Source organism: Hypanus sabinus, chromosome 18, assembly GCF_030144855.1.
Source record: "Hypanus sabinus isolate sHypSab1 chromosome 18, sHypSab1.hap1, whole genome shotgun sequence".
Taxonomy (NCBI): Eukaryota; Metazoa; Chordata; class Chondrichthyes; order Myliobatiformes; family Dasyatidae; genus Hypanus; species Hypanus sabinus.
This window is the reverse complement of record NC_082723.1, coordinates 35,444,208-35,469,558: the sequence shown is the minus strand read 5'-3', so window position 1 is coordinate 35,469,558 and position 25,351 is coordinate 35,444,208. Positions and strand designations below refer to the sequence as shown.

Genomic DNA, 25,351 nt, shown 5'->3' with positions numbered 1-25,351 from the left:
AGAGCAGCAGCTACCTCAAAGACCACCGCCTAGTACTTACATCTGATGAAGTGCTTTGAGGGACAAGGCTAGAATTAACTCCTGTTTGTGCAAGGTCCTGGGCCTACTGCCACAATAGGTCTACACTAAATGCAATCTTACTGGTTCTCCACTGATCCTTGGACCACCTAGACAATAGCAAAATACACATCAGGCTGCTTGCTTATTGATTATAGCTCAGCATTAAAACCACCATTCTCTCAGTACTAATCAATAGGCTTCAAAATCTGGGCTGCTGTACCTCTCTCTGCAACTGGGTCCTTGACTTCTTCATTAAGAAACCACAGTCAGTGTGGATCAGATATAATATTCTCAGTGACAATCCGATACCTACCTCAAGGATGCGTGCTTAGCCCACTACGCTGCTCTACACTCATGCCTTGTGGCTAAGCACAGTTTAAATGCCAGCTACAAACTCACTAATGACAACACCTCAATCATGAAGTGCTTTGAGTGGATGGTAACAGATTGTATAAAACTTCCAACTGGATCTTGGACTTCTTGACAGAAAAGACTCCAGTCTGTCCAGGTGTGTAGCAACACCTGATACTCTATCACGCTGAGCACTGGTGCCCCTAGGATGGCACTCTAGATCACTAAGTTGCACATCAATGGCTCTGCTGTAGAGAGAGTGACTAGCACAAAGCTCCTTGGTGTGCACATAATAGATGATCTAACCTACACCCATAACACCTCATTATTCAAGGCATGGCAACGTCTACACTTTAAAGAGATTGATGCTCCCCACCACCACTCTAAAGTGTACTCCTGTAGAAAGCTGCAAGGCTTCAGCCTGCACTACAGAGGACAGTAAAAACTGGCCGGAGGATCACAGAGGTCTTCCTCCACTCCCCAAATTTGTGACGTTTACTAGGAGCGTTGTATACAAATGACCCAAAGTATTGTTGAGGATCTCTACCACGCATCCCACAATCTTTTTAATCCACTACCATCAGGAAGGAGATACAGAAGTACTAGCACAAGGTATCCAGACTGGGTAGCAACCTCTTCCCTCGGGCTGTGAGACTAATGAATACCCTGCCACCACTGAGGTCTTGTCAGTATGACAGTGAGTTATTTATTGTACTCTTTACCTGTGCTGCGCACTACATGCATTTTGAATTATATTTCTAACTTAAATCCGGTAATTTTTTTGTTTTATGTGCTGTATATGATGCATGTTTTGTGAGTGCATTGTGGTCTGGAGGAAGGTGGTTTGGTTGCACTTATGTACAGTCAGGTGACACTTATGTTATGGCAGAATCTCAGATGAGGAGGCGGCAGCGTACAGGAGCAAGATAGTGTGGTCAGTTCAATGGTGTCACAACAAAAGCTTCACACAGAATGTCAGTAAGACCAAGGAAATAATAGTGGACTTTAGCAAAGATGAACCAGAACACACTGGGTGGGGGTTAGCAGGAGAAAAAGGGTTGTTGTGTATTTAATATTTCAGTAATCTTGTACATATACAAGTTGATTAAGCATTCTTGCTCATTTAAATAATTCATTATGGGTTTTATGTAAGCTTCAAGTTCCTGCATGTTGATGCAATGAGGGCATGCCCGTGGCTATAGTTCATTAGGAGCTGAGGTTTGCTATGTCATCAATAAAGCAGCAGACGATTGTGAACTCAGCCAGCTCCATTGTGGGCACTAGACTGCTCACCTTTGAGGACACCTTCAAAGGGTAATCCCTCAAGACATCAGCAACTCTCCCCATCCAAGACATGCCCCCTTTTCATTGAGGTGGTATGGGAGCCTGAACACACACAATGTTTTAAGAACAGCTTTTTTCCCTCTACTACTAGTTGTCTGAACTAGCTTGCTCTTTTTGTAATCTTATTGTAGTTTACAGTAATTTCTACTTGTTGTACTGCAAAACAACAAATTTCCAACACGTCAGTGAAATTAAACCTGATTCTGATGTTTCTCAGGGCATTTTAAAGTAATAAAGAGATAGAAAGTGAAGCCAAAAGATCTAGGGAGGAAATTCCAGACTCAAGGACTTAGCAACGTTGAGTTACAACTGGTAATGACCAAGCCATTAAATTTGGAGAATAAACAAGATAACAGAACCAGAGAAGCACTAATACCCAAGCATTAAGTGACTGGAAATTATGGACATAGAACTCTAGACCAGAAAGTTTTGTGAACAAGGATAAGATTTGCAAAAAGAAACATGCCACTGCCTTTCTGGGAGCTAATGTGTGTCAGCGAGCACAGACATAATGAGTGAACAGGATTTGGTGCAAACTTAAGCTTCCTATCAAAAGAATGATGCCACATAATCCAGGAATGCATGGGAATAGTCAGAGGCTACAACTGCATGGGTGAGGCTTCCAATGCCATTTCCATTTAGTGATGTGGATATTAGCAGTGTTTAAATGCAAACTGATACCTCGCTCTCAGATTCAGAGTAAGATGAGCTCCGAGGCTGGATTTGTTCTTTACTTGGTAGTTCCATTACCTCAAAGAGTAACAGATCGAAAGGATTCTTCTCAATGCAACAAGCATGATACTACTACGGCATCATCTCCCCCTCAAACGTCCCTTAAATAAGGTGCCAACCAGATTTTAAAATACACTTTCCTCATTAACCACTTCAAAAGTTAAAATAAATACAAATGTCTCTTCAGCAATAACCTTTATCCATAGTTATCATAACCATTGGCTCTGATGTGGTTGAAGGTACTATCTTACATTGCGTTCAAAAATTATATTAAGGAAACAAACTGAAGACAATGCAATTTTATCACGGCACTATCAAAATTTTTAACATACAATTCAGTCGATTAGCAGGATTTGCAGAAAATGCATTGTTCCATTCACATAATCTAATGAACTAATTACAGATTCTGCATACCATTTCTTCTACATTAAGATTATTTTAGCAGGTGATCCAAAGATTGCCTTGTATTCAGTCGTTATCTGTGCACACTCAAAGCCTTTATATACTTCCATTTCACTTCGGTAAAAAGTAAAAATCCAGCCATTATTTTGTAAAGTTAAAAAATACTGTAAAAGTAGGTAATTGAATGGTCTGGTTGGTTAGAAGCTGTTTTTTTGTTTCTAGGACATGGGTTCAGATCTTGTCCACGGTAACAAATGTAAGTCTTCAATAGTTGACTTCTTAACCATTCCCATGGTGCAAAGGGTTTACATCTCAGGAAAACATTCTGCACATATTGGCAATCCAAATCAAGCACCTCTGAATTGGTGAACAGCAAATTGATCGGTGGGCAGTTTCATCATACAACATCCTTCATTTAAGAATATTCAGAAAACAATGACTTACTGTAAAAGATTGTGTCAGAAAAAGTTTACTACTGTAATACAATGGCAAAATTATTAGTTTGACTGTTTGAAAAGAACTATACTAGTATACAGAACTATACAGTATGACTAATTCCACTGGCCAAAAATGACACCATTCACATTAAAATCTGAAGTCCTAACTATGTGTGACACTTTGTTGGGCACAACTTTCAACATATCTAAATAGTTCTAAACATTAAGTGTAGCAGGACTCCCATTACTAATCAAGATCCCTGTAGTAAGTAATATATATGGAAAAATGACCAACCAAATGAGGCTGATGGAGCTGCTTGCAAATGTAAATATGCAATAACTACTGTATATGTAACAGTATCCAGTCTCTGCTTGAAAGATTGACTGGTTATTCCCCTCCATGGATGTTGCCCGACCTGCTGAGTTCTTCCAGCATTCTGTTTGTGTTGCTCTGCGTTTCCAGCAACGGCAGAGTATCATGTGTTTGAAAGAGTATGTTCTCTGCATTGATCCTTAATTGCTATTGTGAACTTGAAATTACAACCACAGATTTTCTAATACTCTATGTTCATTTCTTCAGATTGCTAAAGTTTTGTGATCAGTAAAACAAAAAAACGTGAACAGCATGCATGAAAAGGTCTGGACTTGAATAAACAAAAAAAATACATGCTAAGGATGGTGAATACCTTCTGATGTTAACCTTTGACAGTGCGTAACAACTTTCAGAGCGATATTAGTTACATGTGTACATTTAGGAGTCTCCCAAAACAAAACTTTCTGTACCATAATGAGACTTGCCACTATCGAAGAAAAACAAGTTAAACAAATATCCAGCAGTGCATGAAGATTAATGTTATTTTTTTCCTCTTGGGTTAAATTAATGTTACATAACTCAAGATAAGCTCAGAAGCAACAGAATCAGTCCTAATGTGTAAAATCATACTTAACTGTAGCCTGAGAAAGCAATGATTCAGATTGGTTGAGAACTGGTTTGTGATCTGTGCATTGAAATAATTTTATCTGCTTCCAAAATTTATCAGAATGAGAGCTTGCAATACAGGTGTGATGGCTATTCAACAGAATGCAAGACTGCCTTTAATCACACCCCAGCAAAAGCACATTTTATCTGATTAAAATGAAAATACTTGAATATGACCTCAGATCTGATGATAGTAACGAATGAAGTGGTAGAATCTATGATAACAGGAATTCAAAATACTAAGAATACCAACATGCGCTGAGTTGAGGGCTGCGATGTGATCACTGCAAGCGACCCATGATTCCAGTTATAAAGTGCGTAGGCAAAAAATAGTTCAGGTTGTGGCAGGAAGCGTTGAACACAGGCAACCAAGTTCAGCGATTACAAAATTCTCTCTCCCCCCCCCCCCTTACTGATACCACTCAATTCAGGAAACAGTGTGCAGTGGAGTGGTGTAGAAGCAGCTCTGCATTTAAAAAAAAAGAAAATGCCATTTAAAATTTCAAGTTATACAAGAGAAAATACAAATCCCAAAGAGCATTCAAGTTCTCCTGATACTACTTAAACAAATTAATTTGCCTTTTCCTCCATGCAGTTGGCAGGGCATTGCTGTGCAAATTAGTGCTGTTTGGCCTACATGAATAACAATGTTCACTGTTAATTGTGTCACTCTTCAGGATTTTGCAGCTTTAAGAAAGGCAGCACAAATATCTTTTACCTTTTGTACTGCAAAAAAAATGCTTTTTTAGGGTCACTAAAGGAGAACCTTGTAAAGATTTCCCCCAGATTTCTCCCATGTAAAACTGAAAGCTGAGTCTAGAAACTATACAAGAGCTGCTGCATCTGCTAAGCTATACCAGAATGTGTAATTGGCTTCAGGAATGAAAGGGTGGAGAAAGGGTGGGGGGGGGGGGGGGGGAGGTTTAAAAAAAGGGCCTTGCATTAAAAGCAGGAATTTGGTATTCTAAATTTAAAACACAGAACAGATTCCACATTTGGACTGTCGAGAGTTTGAAGCATTCTTTAATTTATATCTGGACTTCCCAATTCAGTCACATAGTCAGCTGCAAACCATTCTTTCAGTACCACAACAACCACCAAGCCAATCCAGTAAAGAAAATTTGTCAATGATCCAGATAAATCAGTGTTATACACTGCGTCTCCCCATAACAGTCCCCTTCAGTGTAATCCAATCCAACCATTTCCAACCCCCATGGTACACTGCACTTTCATCTGACCCTCAACTTGTCCATTTTCTCCTTTTCTCATCCATTCCAGTATGCAGAACATTAACCACTTCCATGCAACTTTCATTACTTTAACAGAAAATAAAAAACATACATGTCATTTTGCCTTTGGCTCAAAACATTAGAAAATAGCATATTCACATTTAGTATTTAAGGTTATGTGCTTCAGATACAACTTTAACCTGAGACTTCATTAGATTTGCCAAGGTACTTGGAGAATTCATTATTTTTGCTTGCAATATATTAAAAAAAATTCTTCAAGTACTGATTTATGATCCAAACTTAAACTTCGGGAAATTGTATACTGAAAAGGGAAAGGAATTACAACAGGGACTGTTTAAAATCATTAGCACTCAACTCAGACCAGACTGCAGATGGCTACATTTGAATAGTCACAAGTGCAGTCCACATTGATATGAACCATGCACTGTGGTCCAGAATATGATGACAATTGAATTTGACAGTCAGTAAATAATTAATGAGACAACTGATGACTGGAATTAGAAATTTCTAAAGCAAAAGGAAATTTTCAAACACAGCTGACTTGTTATGCAACTGCATTTAAACACAAGGATCTTTACTCATCATTATGTAAGCCAAGCATCCTAAACCAGAAAGTTCATTACTAAAGTAAAAAAATAGAAAAAACCCTTTCAATATGATTGTTGTACTTTTATGTACAAAGTGAGAGTCTGTTCTGCTGTTTCTATTTTAAAGGATGCCACTTTTAGAATGTGATCTGATAAATGGTTTTAGAATACCTTTTAAAAATGATTGGAAAAATTAATTGGCCTGGTGTTGTCTATGGCTAGTGAAACTTCTCACTGCAAACAAAATACATCTGAGTAACATCACAAACAAGAGAACATCTGCAGATGCTGGAAATCCAAAGCAACATACACAAAATGCTGGAGGAGCTCAGAAGGTCAGGCAGCATTATGGAAAAGAGCAAGCAGTCCTGATGAAGGGTCTCAGTTCAAAACATTAATCATTTACTCTTTCCCATAGATGCTGCCCGGCCTGCTGAGCTCCTCTGGCATTTTGTGTGGATTGTATCTGAGTAAGTTAACAATTAAAAAACAATTGGTCACTGCTTTGAATTGATCATAGCATACTAAACAAATTCTTCTCAGTAATAATTTCTTCTCATTTTAACTCTTGTACCCATTCTAACTTCTATCAGAAGACTTCAAACTTGATCAAAGCTAAACTGCCAAAGTGCTGAGGCTCTGCAGTCCAGTACAGATTATTCATTGTCTGAGTCCTGCAACTCACAGCAACATTCAAAATTTACTGCATCAGTGGCAGCAGAAAACATTTTCATGAGAATAACACATGGGTTCTCTTTAAAAACAAACAGGAGCTGTATGCAATGTTATTGTGCATCACTCTTCCAACCCTCCAGTGGTATAATAACCATCTGTGCTTTGTCTCAATTTTCAAAAGATTTTCCAAGGGAAGACACCATCTTCAGCTGCCTGGTACAGCTGCATTCCAATCAACACAAAGCTGCCGTTAACAAGTTTCTTTACACCAGAATTACCATGAACAAGACTGGAAACCCCTGGATGACATACGTTTGCACTCACTGGGTGCAAACATCTACCAACACACCATAAGAACTTTTACATGTGCTGACATTCACCACCTTTGAACTATGAACTGAAGAAACACCTGCTCATCGTTAACAGCTCAAACAAAACATGCAAAGCTCATTTACATTGAATCTAACTCCAGGCACCAGCTGTAGTATAAATTTCTCGGAAATCTAGTCCTGACATGCATAAACATGACTGTTAAATGGTTAGCTGAAATTTTATGGCCACATCAAATCAATTCTCTATTTGCAAATAAGGTAATATTGGGAGGATGTACTGTGAAAACAGTTTCAAATATATTAAAAACAACACGATGAAAAAAGATAAAATGATCAAATCTCAAATCTGTCCTGTTAAGAAATTGCTTATATCTTGCAGAAAAGACAAACATTGAACTGAAGTGTTTAAATGTTCAGTTGAATGTTTGTATTTGCCACATCAGCCACACAAACACATCTTTCATCCAGTATCTCCTCCCCAGGCACAGCCTGGCAGGACAATCTGGAAACAATGCTGAGTGTGGGACGCCACAGTGTCTTGCTGTTTTTGAGTCATCCCATCTGGCTACAGTCATTATGCGGACTGTGTTGAACAAAATGGCAGACTAAGAAAACATCTGCCACTGTTGCTTTACACACATAGGACCAAGGAGCAGGGTCACATCCCTGCCATTCCACAGAATTTGTCAGTTCACCAAGTTTTCCTTGCAAAAACATTAGAATCCTAATAAGGCTGTCAAAAAATTTAAATTTAACATTAATACCTTGCCACTCAGCTTCCCCTCCCCCAAGTGTTCTGCAAATCTCAAAATGGACTGTCAAACATGTTCAACTCCTTTCAAGTATGGTTTTTAATAAAGCAATAAAAAGTGATTTAGACAAAAACAGCTTCTAATAAGAGAATTGTTCAGCTTTTAAACTAAATTATGTACAGTCATCAGAAATTCAAAAGGTTTCTTTGAGAATTTCTAGCCAAATTGGTCTGTCAGGGTATTTAGCAAATAAAGGCATTAATATTTTGGATGTAGCCTTTCATTAACCTTCATAATTCTGAAGGTTTTCTTTAGAAGTATCAAACTGTACATCTTTCTACATTTACCAATTCTGCTGAGCAATTTCAATATTGTTTGTTTTAGACAGAAAAACTTGCCATGTTTTGCTCTATTTTTATATTTTCATTTTAAAGCAGCAAGTGTTATTTTTCTAAACATCAGGTCAAAGCTAAAGGGAATTTTCAAAATTAATTATGTAGCGTTTGTCAGAAGACAATTCATAATAAAATGGAAAACTTTGCATTGTACTCTTAAATCACACCAAACAACTTAAAAATCTCTGCTTAAATTACATCCGTAAAGCATCTGAATGAAACAGCAGAAAATGTGGCACATCTTTTTGCCTTTCCAAATTTGTGGGTGCATGGGTTCAATAATATCAAATAAAAACATCAGAGCCTCAAGGTCAGCACCTTTATTTAAAGGAGTGCCATATTCCGTGCTACTTTCAAGGAAACTGCTCCCAACCCCAAACCATCTTGGGAGTTCATGCTGAAAAGGGAATGCGAGGTTAGTTAATTACTACCAGTTTTCCCAGATTGTTTTGACAAATAGCAGATAGCATGTTGGATTTAGAGCCAGAAAGGAGGTTACTAGTAAAATACTGTTCAACCAACAAGGCTTTCAGTCAAACTCCAAGTTTATTTTGTTCTCTTAGTGAGATGGGTCACCATTTGGTGCTTCACCTCTATGGTGCCATAGTAAAGGAAATCACAGAGCTTCTTAATATCAGAGAAGGATGAGGAGGATTCAAAGTTGTGCTCAAGGAAGGTCAGTAAGTCCTTCTATAGATATTATTAAATATTAGGAGCTAAATTAAAGAACTAGGACATTTTTTAAAAAATTGTGCAAATACTGGTATAAGGATAACACGATCACCTCACTGGTCATGTGCCAAAGAATGATGGCGCAGAAGGGAACAACATACTTGGACTAGATTCTATCTTCCAATGGCCATATTGAAATGTGGCTGAGAGATATTTAGGAATAAGGATCAAATATATGGGGTTGTAAAATTTATAGGAAAGTAGAGAAAATCTTAAGGGGGAAGGTATAGACTTAGTGCTTGATGTGATTTGATTTTGGGAGACAGATCAGACAAGAGATTGTCCAGGTACCTGGTAAGGGTTTATCAGACAGAATGTTGGACTTGAGCTGGACTTGCTGTATACCATGTTGCACCCTGCTACAGCCACTCAAGGAGGAAGAAAGAGGTGGTGCGTGGTCCAATAAACAGCGCAAGACCCTATTCGACGTTAGCAACGTAGAATCCTGCAAATTTGAGATCAAGGGCAGGGGAACTGTGTGACATAATTTGTTGCATGAACCAAACCCTCATGCCGTGGGGTCCCTTGACACCGCCAGGGGAGGAGACCCATCCCATCGGTACTGCCCTATACTGATCATTTAGATGAAGACCATCTGGATTGCATTCATCTACAGCACATGATTAGGACTGTGGCGTGCTCGTTCTTGCAGAGCGTCACTCCAGGACAACACCCCATGCACCATCAATCTACAGGCCATGACACTTAGGGACTTGGGCTATATTGCATTTTTAAGATTGGATGTTTTTCTGCTATCAAATTTATATGTGCTGCGTGTGACTGTTGGTTCATCTTGCACCCTGGCCCTGGAGGAATGTCATTTCGTTTGGCTGTACTCATATGTATGGCTGAATGACAATTAAACTTGAATTGACAGTCTGATAACAGAAACAAACCCTTCACTCCAACACATAGGCACCAACTTCTCTGTCCATATACAATAATCCCCTTTGTCGGAAGTAGGTTTATATCCTATGCCTTGTCTATTCATGCCCAAGATTTCTTAAATGCAGTGACTATATCCAACTCCACCAAGTCCAGCAGTGAATTTCAGATAACAAGCACTCTAGAAAAAAACCATACCCCTCAAGTCCCTGTTAGAACTCCTTCAATCATCACTGCATTTTACCACATGTATACAGTTCATAAATACAGTATATTCACTGATGAACTGAAGTCAGCAGTTGTAGAAAAAAAATTGATTGAAATTTGTTCTATACAAATCTTGGAAATAATATACCTTACAGTAAAGTACATCTCTGTGCAAGGGAGAAGTGAATAGGGTTTACTGGGAATATATTGTTAAGGTTAAAGGCAGCTTCCAAAACAAGGACCAACTAGACTGAATGGTGCACGTTAAGTACTCAAAGAAAGGTTTTTATGTCTAAGCAGACTACATTTACCTTTAATATCAATTTAATCATGTTTAATCAGTAAGTACTAACAGGCCTTTAAAATGATCAGGAAAAACTGCATACAAGCCAAGAAGTCCAATTATTAACGACCTTTTTTTTAAAAAAGAAAATTATACTAAAGATTCAGAATTTGAACAAGTTGTTGAATGACAGCGTTTTTAAAAGACTTAACTAGCTTCTGTTTAAAAAAGAAAAAAATCGGTCCCATCAAAACTTGACTCATTAACAAAGAATGCATGACCTGATTTACTGAGAGAATAATATTTGCTACCATGGTAGTTGGAGCATAAACACATTTAGGAAAGCTATACAAATGCAAGAAGAATGTGCAACACAAAATGCTGGAGAAACTCATAGGTCAGGCAGCATTTATGGAAATAAACAGACCTTCGACATTTCCAACAAAGATCCTTTTTCAGGACTGCAGCAAGGATTAGATGAAGGAGGCTCAAGTACATTGTAAAGAATTTGTTGGGAACATTTTGTACTAAAGACAGATTTGATAATGAACTTATACGTTGACACTGCATGCATATTTCCAGGTATTATACTATACATACATCACAGCTGGTTTCTGTGAGGAAGCAACACCATCTTAAAATATGAAGATGTCAAATCAACTGAAGTTACCAGCGCAACAAAATATTGCAACAACCCTAGCTGAGAAACTGAAGAAAGTCAGTCAGAGCACAAGCTCACTGTAGAAAAGCTGAAAAATGTCAACGCTACTCAGATACTTCACAAAAGAGCACCCATGGAAAAAAATTCCTCATCCAAGGAATTTAAGTAGAGGGTATAAAAGGAACATCAGGAAAATAGAATGAATAATAAATATTTGTACAAAAACAAAACAACCTTAAATTCAGTTGGGGAAAATAAATTTGCAGAATCATTTGAAGGAGGTCAAATAGTTCTGTCACTGTTTCCTACTGACATGTTATCTATACTTTGCACCTGCTGTCCTGCTAGATTAGAGATTATCAACTCCACGCTGAGCTGTATAAATTCCAAACCTGCTCCAATTCAAACACATTCTAAAAAACAAGCAGGTTGGACAATTTATATCAAACCAACAAATTAAAAAAAAAACACAAAAGCCAATTCCCAGGAAAATGTTTTGTATTTAAAGTGAGGCTTGAAAAATGGCTGTTTAAAAACACTTTAAAATTAAAAATAGCTAAATCTAAAATATAATAATCTTTATTAGCTGAATTTGAAATAGCAACTGAAGCATTTTTCTTAAGCTAAGAGCAAATCTGTGTAAAAGGAGTTACAAAATAACCTCCTAAGAGTACCAACGTTTACATGGATTTTGAAAACAACTTGACATGAGCCTGCAAATTCAACAGTATCAATGTTCCTTAACACACACCCAAAGTCTTAATCCGATTAATTCAGCAACAATCCTAAAACAGCAAAGCTTTTTTTTTAAGGAGAAACCAAAAATCACACTACTGACTTTCAATTTCGCCCAGCTGCTTGAAGGAGGAGCAAAGTGGAGCCAGGAATCACTGCCCACTTGAATCAAGAAAAAGATCAGTTTCCAAAAATAAGTGATATCGTCAGCCTAATATCTTTAGCTAAGAGACTTAATTATACAGATTGGAAGTTTGCCAATCTAGGAACACGGTTTAGCTAAAAACATGGGATCAGAAGACAAGATGCATATATATTAATGTTGTATTTCTTAAAGAGGGCTTCTCTTAATCAAATCCTCTCAAACATGTGAATTAAGCTTGTTTATTAAAAAGAGCGGTGGTCATGCTGGTAGTACTTATTTCAGGCATTGGATATGCCCTGCCTATAAAGGTTATGCATGGCATGTTTAAACACAAAGCAAGAACTCAATTAATACTCCACCCAATCTCAGAAGTATCAAATTAATATTTTTTCATTTTTCCAGAGTTAACCTGCAAGCATTGAGACTATGAGCTGTTTCACACCCCCACAAGGCAGATTACCATAGTCCATGTATCTTTGACTTAATATACACAGGAACACAAAGAGACTAATGCAATTATTTTTAACTGCATTCAAACTAAAATTCACAGCAAACACCCAAGTCACTGAATCATCCAGTTTCCCTTCACCCCGACTTCCACGCCATTTGCAGCTACTGAAAAGCGATCAAAAATGCTCTGCGTACAATTAACTGAGGTAATATTTTCTCAATTGAAACTATGCTATTTTTCATTACTGGAGACAGCAGACTTGCAGAAGCTGGAACCTTTGGCAAAAATAAACTGCAGGAAGAATTCAGCAGTGGAGGCAAAGGGATGGTTAACATTTTGGGTTGAGATTATGCATCAGTATCTTAAAAAATACACTAATTTTGTAATTCTCAAAGTCAAGCAAATGGCATTTTAAAATTCTGTTTTAGAATATCTATATTTTACAATTTTAATTGTCCAGGTTAACATTACAAACTGAGTGCATCTAGTTTACAATGTTGAACTAGAACAATTAAAGTTCTAAACTTTGAATCAGATAAAACTTGTAAAAAAAATATTGGTATCAGACAATCTGAATTGTGTTAAGATTCTATTCAGCATTAAATAGAGGAATCTGTAAAGATGATGCATTTGGATTTTAAAGCACGTATGAAGATCCCATTCAAAAATTTAACATGCACATTATGACATCATGTGAAGTTAAATATGAACCAAAGTTGAGAACTGGTTTACAGGGCAGAGAGCAAATGAATAGGTTAACAGGCTGCAAAGAAAAAGTACTTCATGGATCTGGTGGCTGAGCCTCAGCTTTTTAAATATCATCTACTGGAATGAAAGGACAGAAAAATCAAAAGTAAATGATAATATAAAAGGCAGAGCGGACACACTGGGATCCACAAGGGCATAGAATTTATACAACAGGAACTGTCAAATCATCCACTTTAGCAGGACAAATCATCCACTTTAGCAGGAATAAGCAGAATTTACTTTTAAAGAGGTACTGGGACGAATCTGGATTTCCTTGCCTAGACCACAGAGAACATTCCGGTAACAGCAACTAGAAAAACAAGAGGCAGTTTTTTCACAATTATATGGAGTCTTAAGACCATAACCAGAGTGCCCTGTGCACCTGCCCTTCTTTCTATAAACAACTGGCATATTTAAAGTATATAACCTATGTATGAGTAGGGAACTCCAACTATGTTTCTCTATATAATAGCTGGCAGGTTCAGGCCCCAGTTTTGGATGGGGTACTGAGGCGGTGGGAATGAGAGGGGGGAAAAAACTGCGATTGGCAATTACAAGGTAATCTTGTGAGATGGGCAGTAACTGGACAGCAAGGAAAGAAGCCAAGATGCAAGAGGCAATTGGAGAGCAGAGAGGGAGTGGACCAAAGCAGCAGAGAAATGAATGGGGTCAGAATCATGGCTGGGTGTGAGAAAGAAGCCGTGAGCAAGATTGAATGTGTTCATGCAGAAGTGCTGATTGTTTTTGTGTCCGCTTAAAAACGCATGTCAAGACTATTCAGAAGAGTTCAGTCTGTAATCATCTTGGACTTCATTTTTCATTCGATCAAGATGCTAATCCCTCGAAAATGTGTCATTGCTAATGTGCAAACGCCAACCCACGCTAACCAGCATCTTTCAATGAGAGCTGCTTTGGAGGCAGAGTATCCTCCACTCAGAGGGACTACGAAAAAGAAACTGATTTTATTTGAATTGCTCTGTTTTAGGCTTAATTTTTTTAAAAATCAAATTACACAGCTATGGAAGTTAAGTACAAATGCCATCTTTATGAAAAGCAGTAGCTTTTAAAAAACAAGGATACTAAACAAATGTTTAGAACCTTGTTTTATCCAGCTGGAGTTTTAATTTGACAAACTTTCAGGAAACTTTAGTGTACTTTTGTTTCTGAACTTTAGTCCAATTATCCATTAAGAAATATCAGTTCAGTTCTCATGTAGAGTATTATGCTGCAATTTATTCTTGATGGGGAGGGTTTTTAAAAAAAATACCTGTACATGGTGAGAAAAATGTGCTTTTGACATGTTTGAAACCTTGTTAACACATGGGACTAACATTTATAACTGCAGCTTTGGATTCTGTCCAGAATAATTTTCCTGTTAACAATGTAAACGGTTACACTCTAGTCACAAAATCATCCATTAGTTGGGTCCAGTTACTCCCAATGTTACTGACTAAACTTTTGACAGTGTATACATGAACAAAATAAGCCAATCAGAAATAAAGATTTTTCTATAATGAGTTGTTAAATCAAGATAATCAAATAGTGAGCTGTTGATCACTGACTAATCAGTCATTCAAAGTTAAGATTCCTTCAGCTCCGAGTTTAGTTGGTTCAGTTATCAATGGAGGAAAAAGCAAACATTGCAAATTTTGATCAAATGGACATACAAGTAGGTGACAAGGCTTCACTCCCAGATGAGCTCAAAGCCTTCTATGCTTGCTTTGACCATCAAAACATGGAGGAACCTCCATGAACTCCACAGCCCCCGATGACCCTGAGGTTTCAGTCTCTGAGGCTGCATGAGAGAAACAAACCTTCAGGGAGGGTGAAGCCATGGAAAGCACCTGGCTTAGACTGGAGTATTACAAACCTGTGCTGATCAATTGGCTGGAGAGTTCATTCGTATCTTTAACCTCTTGTTTCAGTAGTGAGGCACCAACCCACTTCAGGTAGACTTCAATTATACCGGTGCCAAAGAAGAATGTGGTAACTTGTCTCGATGACTATGACCCAGCAGTGTGATTAAGTGCTTAGAGAGGTTGATGAAACACATCAACTTCTGCCTGAGAAGCAATTTGGATTTGCTCCAATTTGCATACTGGCACAACAGATCCACAGCAGATGCCATCTCATTGGCACTACAATCAACCCTGGAACATCTGGACTGTAAAGATGCATACATCAAAATGCTCTTCATTGATTACAGCTTAGTATTCAATACTATCACCCCCTCAAAACTAATCAATAAGCTTCAAGAGCTTGGTCTCAATACCTCCTTGTGCAATTGAATCAGCAGCATCTCCTCCACAATCTTCATCTGCACAAGTGCACCACAAGGCTGTGTGCTTAGCCCTCTGCTCTACTGTAATGACCGAGGCCAAGCACAGCTCTAATGCCATATTCAAGTTAGCTGATGACACCACTGTTTGCTGAATCAAAGCTGGTGATGAATCAGCATGCAGGAGGGAGATTGGGAATCTGGATCTCTTACTCAATGTCGAGAAGACCAATGAGCTGATTGAGTTCAAGAGGAGAAAACTGGAGGTCAATATGCCAGACCTCATTGGGGGATATCAGAGGGTCAGATGGGAAATACTTTGCCATTTCTTCATCATTGAAGGATTGAATCCTGGAATTCCCTGACCAACACGGTCTACAACAAATCGAAACAGCAGCTTATCATAATTTCAGTAGAAATGCCAATGTTGCCCTTTATTCATTAATAAACAAAACAAAGTAGAAAGTAGCTGCTCATCGACACTTTGCCACTTCATTCAAACACAATCTTTATATTCAGGAAGGCCAAAAGCAACAAGCTCATGCAAACCTCCTCTACACGTCACAAGTATTTCTAGTTTCAAAATAAAATCACAGAATTCCATATCAGGATCGGCAACCCAACATTTTGTGAAAGCTCTCTAACCATAAGGACAGCAGTTATTTAAGCTGGCTCTTCATCTTCTCAAATAGAATAGGCTGATTTTGTCTGTATATATTCTGTTAAAAACAGACTGCATTCCATAATCACACAGCACCTCCCTTTTGCCCTCCATTCTCAATCAATCCACACAATTATATCAACATTTACACTGCAGAAGGGAACAAAACCTGAAGCAGCAGGAAACTTACAAGTTTCCTTTTGTGAAGGAAATTTAAACCCGAATAACACTTCCATAACAAAATGCAGAGCATGATATTAATGGGACCCATGATTAACATTTGGCCTCATTCAACATTAGCACAGTTACTCGAGTAGATAATTGTCTTCATTTAGTTCTCAGCTGAAAGGCCTGCACTGCACCATACTGTTCCATGTTCCATTCCCACCAACTATTATCCCCCAATTAAATCCAAGCTAATCAACATTGAGATATTACCAAAGCCAGCCAAGTGCACCACTTCTCAGAAGAGGTATCAGGTACCTACTGCTCAAACCATCTCAGTTTTGTTAGCAGAACAGCTCTATCAGGATGGGTCCAATTCCTCTGGACACTTACTTGGAGAAGCTTTCTTTTTCAGATTTGGCAACATAAACGACCATTCTAATTCCTGCATATTTCAATTAACTGAAACACTAAATGAGCATTACCCTGAAGAAAGGTCAGCAAAAATACTAAAGTTACAGTAAATAAAGATAACATCTTGTTTAAATAAACAATTAATATAATTAGACTTTCAGCAGTTCCTTTTTCCACATGGTGGAAACTTCCTGTCTAAACTTTTAATAATCAATAGATTTAAACTTAAATTGTTTGCAATGAAACAGATGACTGCAAGTTTTATAAAACTGAAAAGCCTGTATTGAGAATGCAATTAACTACAGATCAAAAATTTGACAGAAATTAATAGCATTGATTTTGCAATTACTTAAATCCTTTAACAATGATTAATAACAAGACAAACATCTCAAGTTCTATAATTGAACATACTGTACTTGATGCACATTGCTAGAACCTATGCTGCCTACAATTATATGATGTTTCCAGTAGTTTGAGATGTTTATAGACTAACAATCTATATAGCTCTAAAAGCAGTGATAGCTGCTAACAATTACTGAACCAGTGTATGTAATGATTGACCATGGACAGGTGACAATCAAGTACTTCTTAGCAGTTCAACTGAAAGAAAACTTTCAGTTTATACTTGTCACTGGATGTAATTAATAAGACACTGTCGGGGGGGGGGGGGGATATGGAAACACAAGATATATAGCATAGCTTCTAAAGCACAAGATGCTCTTAGCAATTGTTTTTCCTTCTATCCTACAAAAAAAAATCACAGACCAGTATGATCATTTGATTGATATTTCACTATGGAATTGAGAGCCGATATGAGCAAATTGGGATATGAAGGAATAATTGTTCTCCCCAAACCATGGGCTAACAGGAAATTGAACAGGTATTGCTACATTTCCCATTTGGTTTTAAGACTGAACTCAGTTTAGTGCCTTCCTCCACCAACCTCAATGAGACATCTCCCAGTTCTCATTTAGTAACTTCATGTTCAAAAATAAAATAACAATTTGAGCGCAAGGCTACACAGATGAGTCAGCAGAACAGAAAATATAGAAGGTACAAAAAATTTGTTATGCATGATGTGGTTCTACAAGGATAACAATCTACAAAATAGTTACTTTATAGACAGCAGGCCAGATGTACAATGTATATATAGAATCTCATGAAGTGCAGGGTTTTTTCGAAGCATAACAACTGATAATTAGGGAGCAGCACACTGATTAGCTCAACACTTTACAATGATCACTGATCAGGGCTCAGTTCCACGGTTGTCTGTAAGTATTTGTATGTTTGCCCCATGATAGCGTGGGTTTCCTCCCACATTCCAAAGATGTACAGTGAGGGTTAGTGAATTGAGTGAATACTATATTGGTACCTAAAGTGTGGCGATACTTTGTGTGCGCTTCCCCACACAATCCTGGACTGTGCTGGTTGTTGATGCAAACAACGCATGTCTTGATTACAAACTACTTTAAGATTAATGCTAACATTAAAGAACTTGAGATGCACACAGTGAAACAATACCTCACCTTTTATCTCAAGTGCTCAGTTAAGACCACAAGCATTACAAGCTCATCTGAACTGAAAATTCATGTTTATTAAATCTGCAAAATGTAGAAAGTTAAATGGAAACAAACATAACCCTGCAAGCCAATCGTCCATTAGCAAAGGAAAGTGGATGTGACATTCACAAGGTCTGTGATCAACCCAAAACCTACCAATGGAAAGATAATGTACTGCTAAAATAAATCAGTATACAAAAATAGATTGAGGCCATTCAAACAGTTCTAAACAAGTTATACCAACCTTTTGTAGATTGTTGATATAACCAGGATTTTAAAGCATACACAAAACTAAGTTATTTATGAAAAAGTCATTCACATTTCAGTTATTGTTTAGGCTGCAGCTGACACTAACAGACTCATATTGAGGGAAGCCAGAATAATTAATTGAAGGATTGTAGCTACTTGAGAGGGTATGTGGATTTAAACAAATATTAACTGATGATATGGTAGAAATGAGGTTTTGTTCCTTGCAAAGAATATGTGAACCAGTTGATGTTTTACTGATAACGCAGCTGCTTTCATGATCGTTCGCTTCTGCTACTGTGTTGGGGTTCAAACTCAAGGCTTTCCATTTTGATGCTTCAGTACTTTAACACCTGTTTCATGTTGAACGTTTTGGAAAATATGCTTTCACTTCATGCTAACAGTATTACTTTCTGCTTCCATAACACAACTTTGTTTCAAATAAAAATGTACATATGGACCACGTCCCCATCAACAATTCATTATCAGTTGTCTGGTGAAAGCAACAACATGATTGCTGACAACCAAGTATTTTTCCATTTGCTAACAAGACTGAGCAAAAAGAGCTGCATTTATTGTGAGTTGTTTTGTTAGTCAAAAAATTCAAAATATATAAAAACACAAACTGAACAACCAAAAGAATGTTGTTTAAGGAACTTATGCTCCCACATTTATTAGGACATAGAGGACAGCTCAGTAATAAACCAGTCTCATCAAGATCTGTATTTTGGACCACTGTATAAAAAGCTGCTGCAGACAACTGTAAGATTAATATTCAATATTAATTGCACAAGTGAGCCTTAAACAAAATAAAATACTGTTTTACAAAAAGATTAAAGTTTGTTCAAAAGTGCAGACTTGATCAAGCATTAACAAATTCAAGGTCAATGCACATACGCAGCAGATGCAAAGATAAACATGGATGTGCTTCAGTGAGCCCAACTCTTGCTTTTTTCTAAGTATAAAAAGGAAGTAATGTTTGCTGCTGGCCACATTGGTAATTCAGCCTGGAATCATATTCTGAAGCTAAGTTAAGGGAGTATATGCTTCTATGACTGTGAAATAGACTTTTAAAGAGCAGAAGGATCTAAGGTTTGCTTTTAAATGTGCCATTAAACTAGGTGGCAATTATGGACTGGCTCTATCATACAGAAAATGGTCAATGAAATAAATCAGTCAGGAGCAAGGTGACTGAATCTGGACTGAAATGCAACAAACAGTTCCTTGCGAAACAAAGGGGGTGGTGGGGGAAGTGTTTACACCTAAGCAAGTCAAAATAAATGTGAAAGAGTCTCCTAATCAACTTTACACCCATTCTCTGCTAGCTGACCCCAAATCCAGCTCACGGCCCAATCTGCACAGAAAGAACCCATTAAATTCATCTGGTTTCCGGTCTTCAAGATATGCATGACTCTCCTTCCATCTATCATCTCACCCCACACGTACACAACTTGCTCCTTTCATGCACTTATTTCACTTTCCTTTATCTGTTTTAACAACTTTGTGTGGTAACTAGTTCCAAATTTTCATTACACTCTAGCCAAGGAGATCTCTACTGAATTTTGTAATGGACTTGATCCCACTGAATACATTGTCACCTCACAAACACATCTTCTGTCTCTTAGTCAAATCCTTTCAATCTAGAAAACCTTATCAAGCACCAGTCAGGCATCAGGCATTATAATTGTACAACATAAAAACTTGCTACCAGTCCTGAATTTTTTTTATATCCGACTTCATGCCCATTAATCTTTGGAGTTATTTTCTAAATGAACATAGGAAACAGAATAATGTACTGGCCCTTCTTCTGGCCACATTGTGTTGGGCTGTTAACCTACTCCAAGATCAATATAGCCCTTCCTTCCCACAAAACCCTTAACTTTGTCTTTCATCCGTGTGCCCAAAAGTCACTTACATGTCACTAATGTACCTGCCTCTACCATCAATGCATCCATGTTAAAAGCATATCACTGATATCTCACTCAATACTTTCCTCCCATCACCTTTCAACTATACCCTTGCCTATCAGCCATTTCCACCCTGGGGAAAAAGCTCCACCTATGCCACTTATCACTCTATACAGCTCGATCAAATTTTCTCTCAGCCTCCTTTGCTCCAAAGGGAAATGCTTGAGCTTGCTTAACCTTTCAGAGCTTAATAATCTAATGTTCCTTAATATAATTTTCCAGGTATAGGTGCCAAGAATGAAAATATCACATCTTCCACTATTTTGTTCAACACCCTTCAACATTTTAATCAATTTAACATTTTCACTGCTAGCCTGTTTGAATTTCTTTCATCTTAGTGAATAGAACTCAATGTAACTGAGTGGTTTGACCAGAGGATAGCCTGCTCTTAAATACAACTTCCCTAAACTTCACACTCCATCCTTGACTCAGCACTCCATTTGCTTTATCACAGTCATACAAAGCGCACACAAAGAGGACCTTCAGCCCACTGATCAAGAACCCATCCCCATAATTCTCCTTTACCAGCAGTTGCTTGGTAGCCTTCTATGCTTTGCCGATTCAATTTATATGAATGCTTCCTAAAAGTTGCCCCTCTCTCTGCCACCTCCTCAGGAAGCACAGTCCCTTCAAAACATCTTCTCCCCGTGTTAAAACGGTGTTAAGACACCTCCCCGTCGCTAAAAGTTTCCTCCCATCGCACCAGCCTCCCCCATTTCAAACCTGGCCTTTTCAGTTTTTCCTCATAACTAAAGCACTCCATTCCAAGCAATGTCCTGGTGAAGTTCTTCGCTAACTGCTGATGTAGTGATTAATTGTGCCAATATCAAGGCCAGATACAAACAAATAAGTTGCAAATTGAGAAAGATAAAAGGATTCTTGAGTGAAGCATATTTGCCAATGTGGATTGTTCATCCCATATGACAGTCCCTCGTCTCTGCATCCTGTTTAATTTTACATCTAGTCACATTTTTAATATCACTCAAACCCTTCACAGAAAATGTTGTTGCTACTGATTCCAAACAGTTCTAGAGGTCAAGTTTGGGCCTCATGGAAGTGTGTATCTTTCAACAAAGTAAATACTTATCTTCTGCAATAACCTATTTTCATGATTTCCCCTAACTGCGCCGTCAGCCACTTCTTTCCCTACTAATGCTCCAAGAGTCTCCCCTTACCCATTGCTCTCGGTTTGCAGAAACTTACCTGGATGAAAGTTGGGTGAAATCGCCTCCATCCAAAAGGCGGATCTTGCAGAAAAGCACACCGTTGACGAAGGGAACGGCGGCCAGCTCCTCCAGGTTGAAGCTCGTCTGGAACTTGAATTTCTTCTTCTTCATTATGAAAGCCATGGGCGGACAGAGTCTCTCCCACGGTCCGCTTTTGCCCCCGTCCTCTCAGCCCAGAAGGCGTCCCGTTACCCAGTCACGGTCCGAGAATTTGGCAACCCGAAGGAATGAGATGGGCGAGAGGCGCGTTGGTCAAAAGGCGAGCGGCAGGGGCCGGGTCTGCGAGATGGCAACGGCAATCAGGTGCGGTTACCCAGGGGTCGGCGCTGGGCCCACAGCGGTCTCCCTCGAAGCAGGGCATCAGCACGGAGCAGGGCTGACATCGTCCTCATCGCATCCCCAGGCAGCGAGCCGGTCGGCAACTACCCCGCCTGCGGGAGGAAGGCACGGTCGAACTCTGCGGCTCTCTCCGCACCATCTGCCGGTGCCCTCTCAGCCCCCACACCCACACCCACACCCACACGCCCGTCACTCCAATCAAAGCGCGCCGCCCATTGGCCGCATGGGCGGGATTGCGGACAAGCTTGTGATTGGTCCCAGCTCGGACTATTGATTGGCCAGCGAGCGAGTCGCAGCATGAAACGGAACATTTCATTGGACTACATGCCGATCGACGATGCAATGCGCATTTCGATTGGCTGACATATGAATTTTCCCCAATGAAAATGGATTTAAAGGTGGTTGAGAATGCACCGAATAGCTGTAATACTTAATTGGTTACGTCACGTCTCTCACTGATTGGTTAACTCAGTTTCATATCTGATTGGCTCATTCTTTCCGGTTCTTCCAGAGTGGGAGCAACGTTCATTCGCTACTTATTGTGAGACCAAGACATTGAGTAAGGTAATTGGTTCCTTTTTTATTGTTTACTCCGTGCTTATAATATCTAGGTGGAGCCACTGTCCTACCCACCCTTTGAAAGTTCATTAGCATGAAGTTCACACATGCTTTATGGCAAATATTTTGTTATCTAGCCGAAGGACTATGGATGGAATTACATTACAGTACTTTCTCGCTTGGAGATTAGGGTACTTTCCCGGAAACCTGAGCATTAGTGGAATCGGCAATAAGACAGAGAGAGTTTCTTTGCTGAGTGAGCTACCGTGTCGGGATTCTGGAGCGGATCTATCGGCTTGATGTAGAGAGCCTGGCTGTGGGGACTTGAATTGAGCAAGTCGGGGCAAATGGTGTGGTCCCTTGGCGCTGATAAACGTCTTAGTCTAGTCGATACTGTAAGCACGGATCAGTATAAGGGATTAGCGGTACCTGTTCCAGGCTGGATGTGATGGAAGTTTCAGGATATTAAGATCAGGGAAAGGATAGAAACGATTTCCATCACATCCAACAGGAGGTAATAGTAAAGCTTGGTAAAGGCTCAGTAGATCAAACAGCCATCGGGAAAGGATATTAACAGTTTGTGTTTAACACCTGACATTTGAAGAATAAAAATGAAATGTTATACAATTTTATGGGAAAACCATTCAAACCATTAATGCCAGCCAAAAAAGTAAAGTGAATCCTATTCAGAAGAGAAGACGTTTGCAATTCTTCAACATGTGTGTATGGAGCTAGACCTGAACAACATACTTGTGGGAGCTCAGTAGCAAATAGGAATTGTGCTACAAAAATGCCAGGCAATAACTAATGGGAGATTATGACAATCAAGACTTGAAATTCAACGGCACTAACTTCAATAAACCCTCTGCCATCAGCATACTGAGATCACCATTGAGCAGAAACTCAATTGGACTAGCTGTATAGATACTATAGCCACAAGAATAGGTCAGAGGTTGGGAATCCTATGGCAAGTCATTCATCTTCTTACTTCAAAATTTTTCCTTCATCAAGGAGTCGAATGAATTACTCTTCACGTATCTAGAGCAAGGCAGTTTGCGCAGTGGTACCCTATCAACCGCCTTAAACACAGGTAGCGTGTGAGTTCTTCAGTCTGAATCCTATGATTCTTCACCCCTTCTCCTTCTCCCCATTCTATTTCCTCACCTCCAAAGCCTAATCAGTTCTGTCACAATGAATAAATTTTTGCATTTAAACTTCCATGGTAAAAGACACAAGAAGCAATCCAAAGATGCAGAAAATCAGGAAGCAAATGTGAAGGAGGAATTTAATACAACGCTTCAATATTGTACCACATCTAAGGTTATCACACAAGACAATGGCATTGCAATAACAGAGTTTTCCATCCAAAGAAAAATGGGGGAAAATAGATTACTTTTCAGGTTCTGTTCCGTTCCGTTTCCACATCCGATCCTTTTGCTCTTCACATACTTGTAGAATACTTTCGGGTTTTCCTTAATTCTGCCCACCCAGGCATTCTCATGGCCCCTTCTGGCTCTCCTAATTTCCTCCTTAAGCTCCTTCCTAGTAACATTATAATCTAGAGCTCTAACATTACCTAGTTCTCTGAACCTTTTGTAAGCTTTTCTTTTCTTCTTGACTACATTTATTACAGCCTTTGTACATCACAGTTCCTGTACCCTACCATAACTTCCCTGTCTCATTGGAACATACCTATGCAGAACTCCACACAAATATCCCCTGAATATTTGCCACATTTCTTCCATACTTTTCTCTGAGATCATCTGTTTCCAATTTAAGCCTCCAATTTCCTGCCTGATAGTCTCATAATTCCCCTTACTCCAATTAAACACTTTTCTGGCTTGTCTGTTCCTATGCCTCTCCAGTGCTATTGTAAAGGAGATAGAATTGTGATCACTATCTCCAAAATGCTCTCCCACTGAGAGATCTGACACCGGACCGGGTTCATTTCCCAACACCAGATCAAGTACAGCCTCTCCTCTAATTGGCTTATCTACATATTGTGTCAGGAAACCTTCCTGAACACACCTAACAAACTCCACCCCATCTAAACCCTTCACTCTAGGGAAATGGCAATTAATATTTGGGAAATTAAAATCTCCCACCACAACAACTCTGTTATTATTACACCTTTCCAGGATCTGTTTCCCCATCTGCTCGATATCCCTGTTACTATTAGGTGGCCTATAAAAAACACCCAGTAAATTTATTGACCACTTCCTGTTCCTAACCCTACCCACAGAGACTCCGTAGACAATTCCTCCATGGTGTCCACCTTTTCTGCAGCTGTGACACTATCTCTGATCAACAGTTCCATGCCTCCATCTCTTTTGCCTTCCTGTCCTTTCTGAAACATCTAAAACCTGGCACTTGAAGTAACCATTCCTGTCCCTGAGCCATCCAAGTCTCTATAATGGCCACCACATCATATCTCCAAGTACTGATCCACGCTCCAAGCTCATCTGCTTTATTCACAACACTCCTTGCATTAAAATAGACACAACTCAATCCTTTGGTCTGAGTGCATCCCTTCTCTATCACCTGCCTATCCTCCCTCTCACTCTGTCTACAAGCTTTCTCTATTTGTGAGCTAACCTCCTCTTCCCCTGTCTCTTCCATTCAGTTCCCACCCCCCAGCAATTCTAGTTTAAATTCTCCCCAGTAGCCTTAGCAAACCTCCCCGCCAGGATATTGGTTCCCCCGGGATTCAGGTGCAACCCATCCTTTGTACAGGTCACACCTGCCCCAAAAGAGGTCCCAGTGATCCAGAAAGCTGAATCCCTGCCCCATGCTCCA

At 39.1% G+C, this 25,351-nt stretch overlaps 1 protein-coding gene across 2 annotated transcripts in view; it reads right to left on the bottom strand.

Moving 5' to 3' along the window:
- Positions 1-22,179, bottom strand: part of LOC132407475 (early estrogen-induced gene 1 protein-like) — a 92,621-nt gene extending 70,442 nt beyond the window's left edge. For both annotated transcript variants that reach the window (XM_059994062.1, XM_059994063.1), the window contains exon 1: positions 21,636-22,179. In XM_059994062.1, the coding sequence (XP_059850045.1) occupies positions 21,636-21,781 (146 nt within the window). In that variant the 5' untranslated portion in view covers positions 21,782-22,179. The remainder of the gene's footprint in view (positions 1-21,635) is intronic.
- Positions 22,180-25,351: the final 3,172 nt, after the last annotated feature.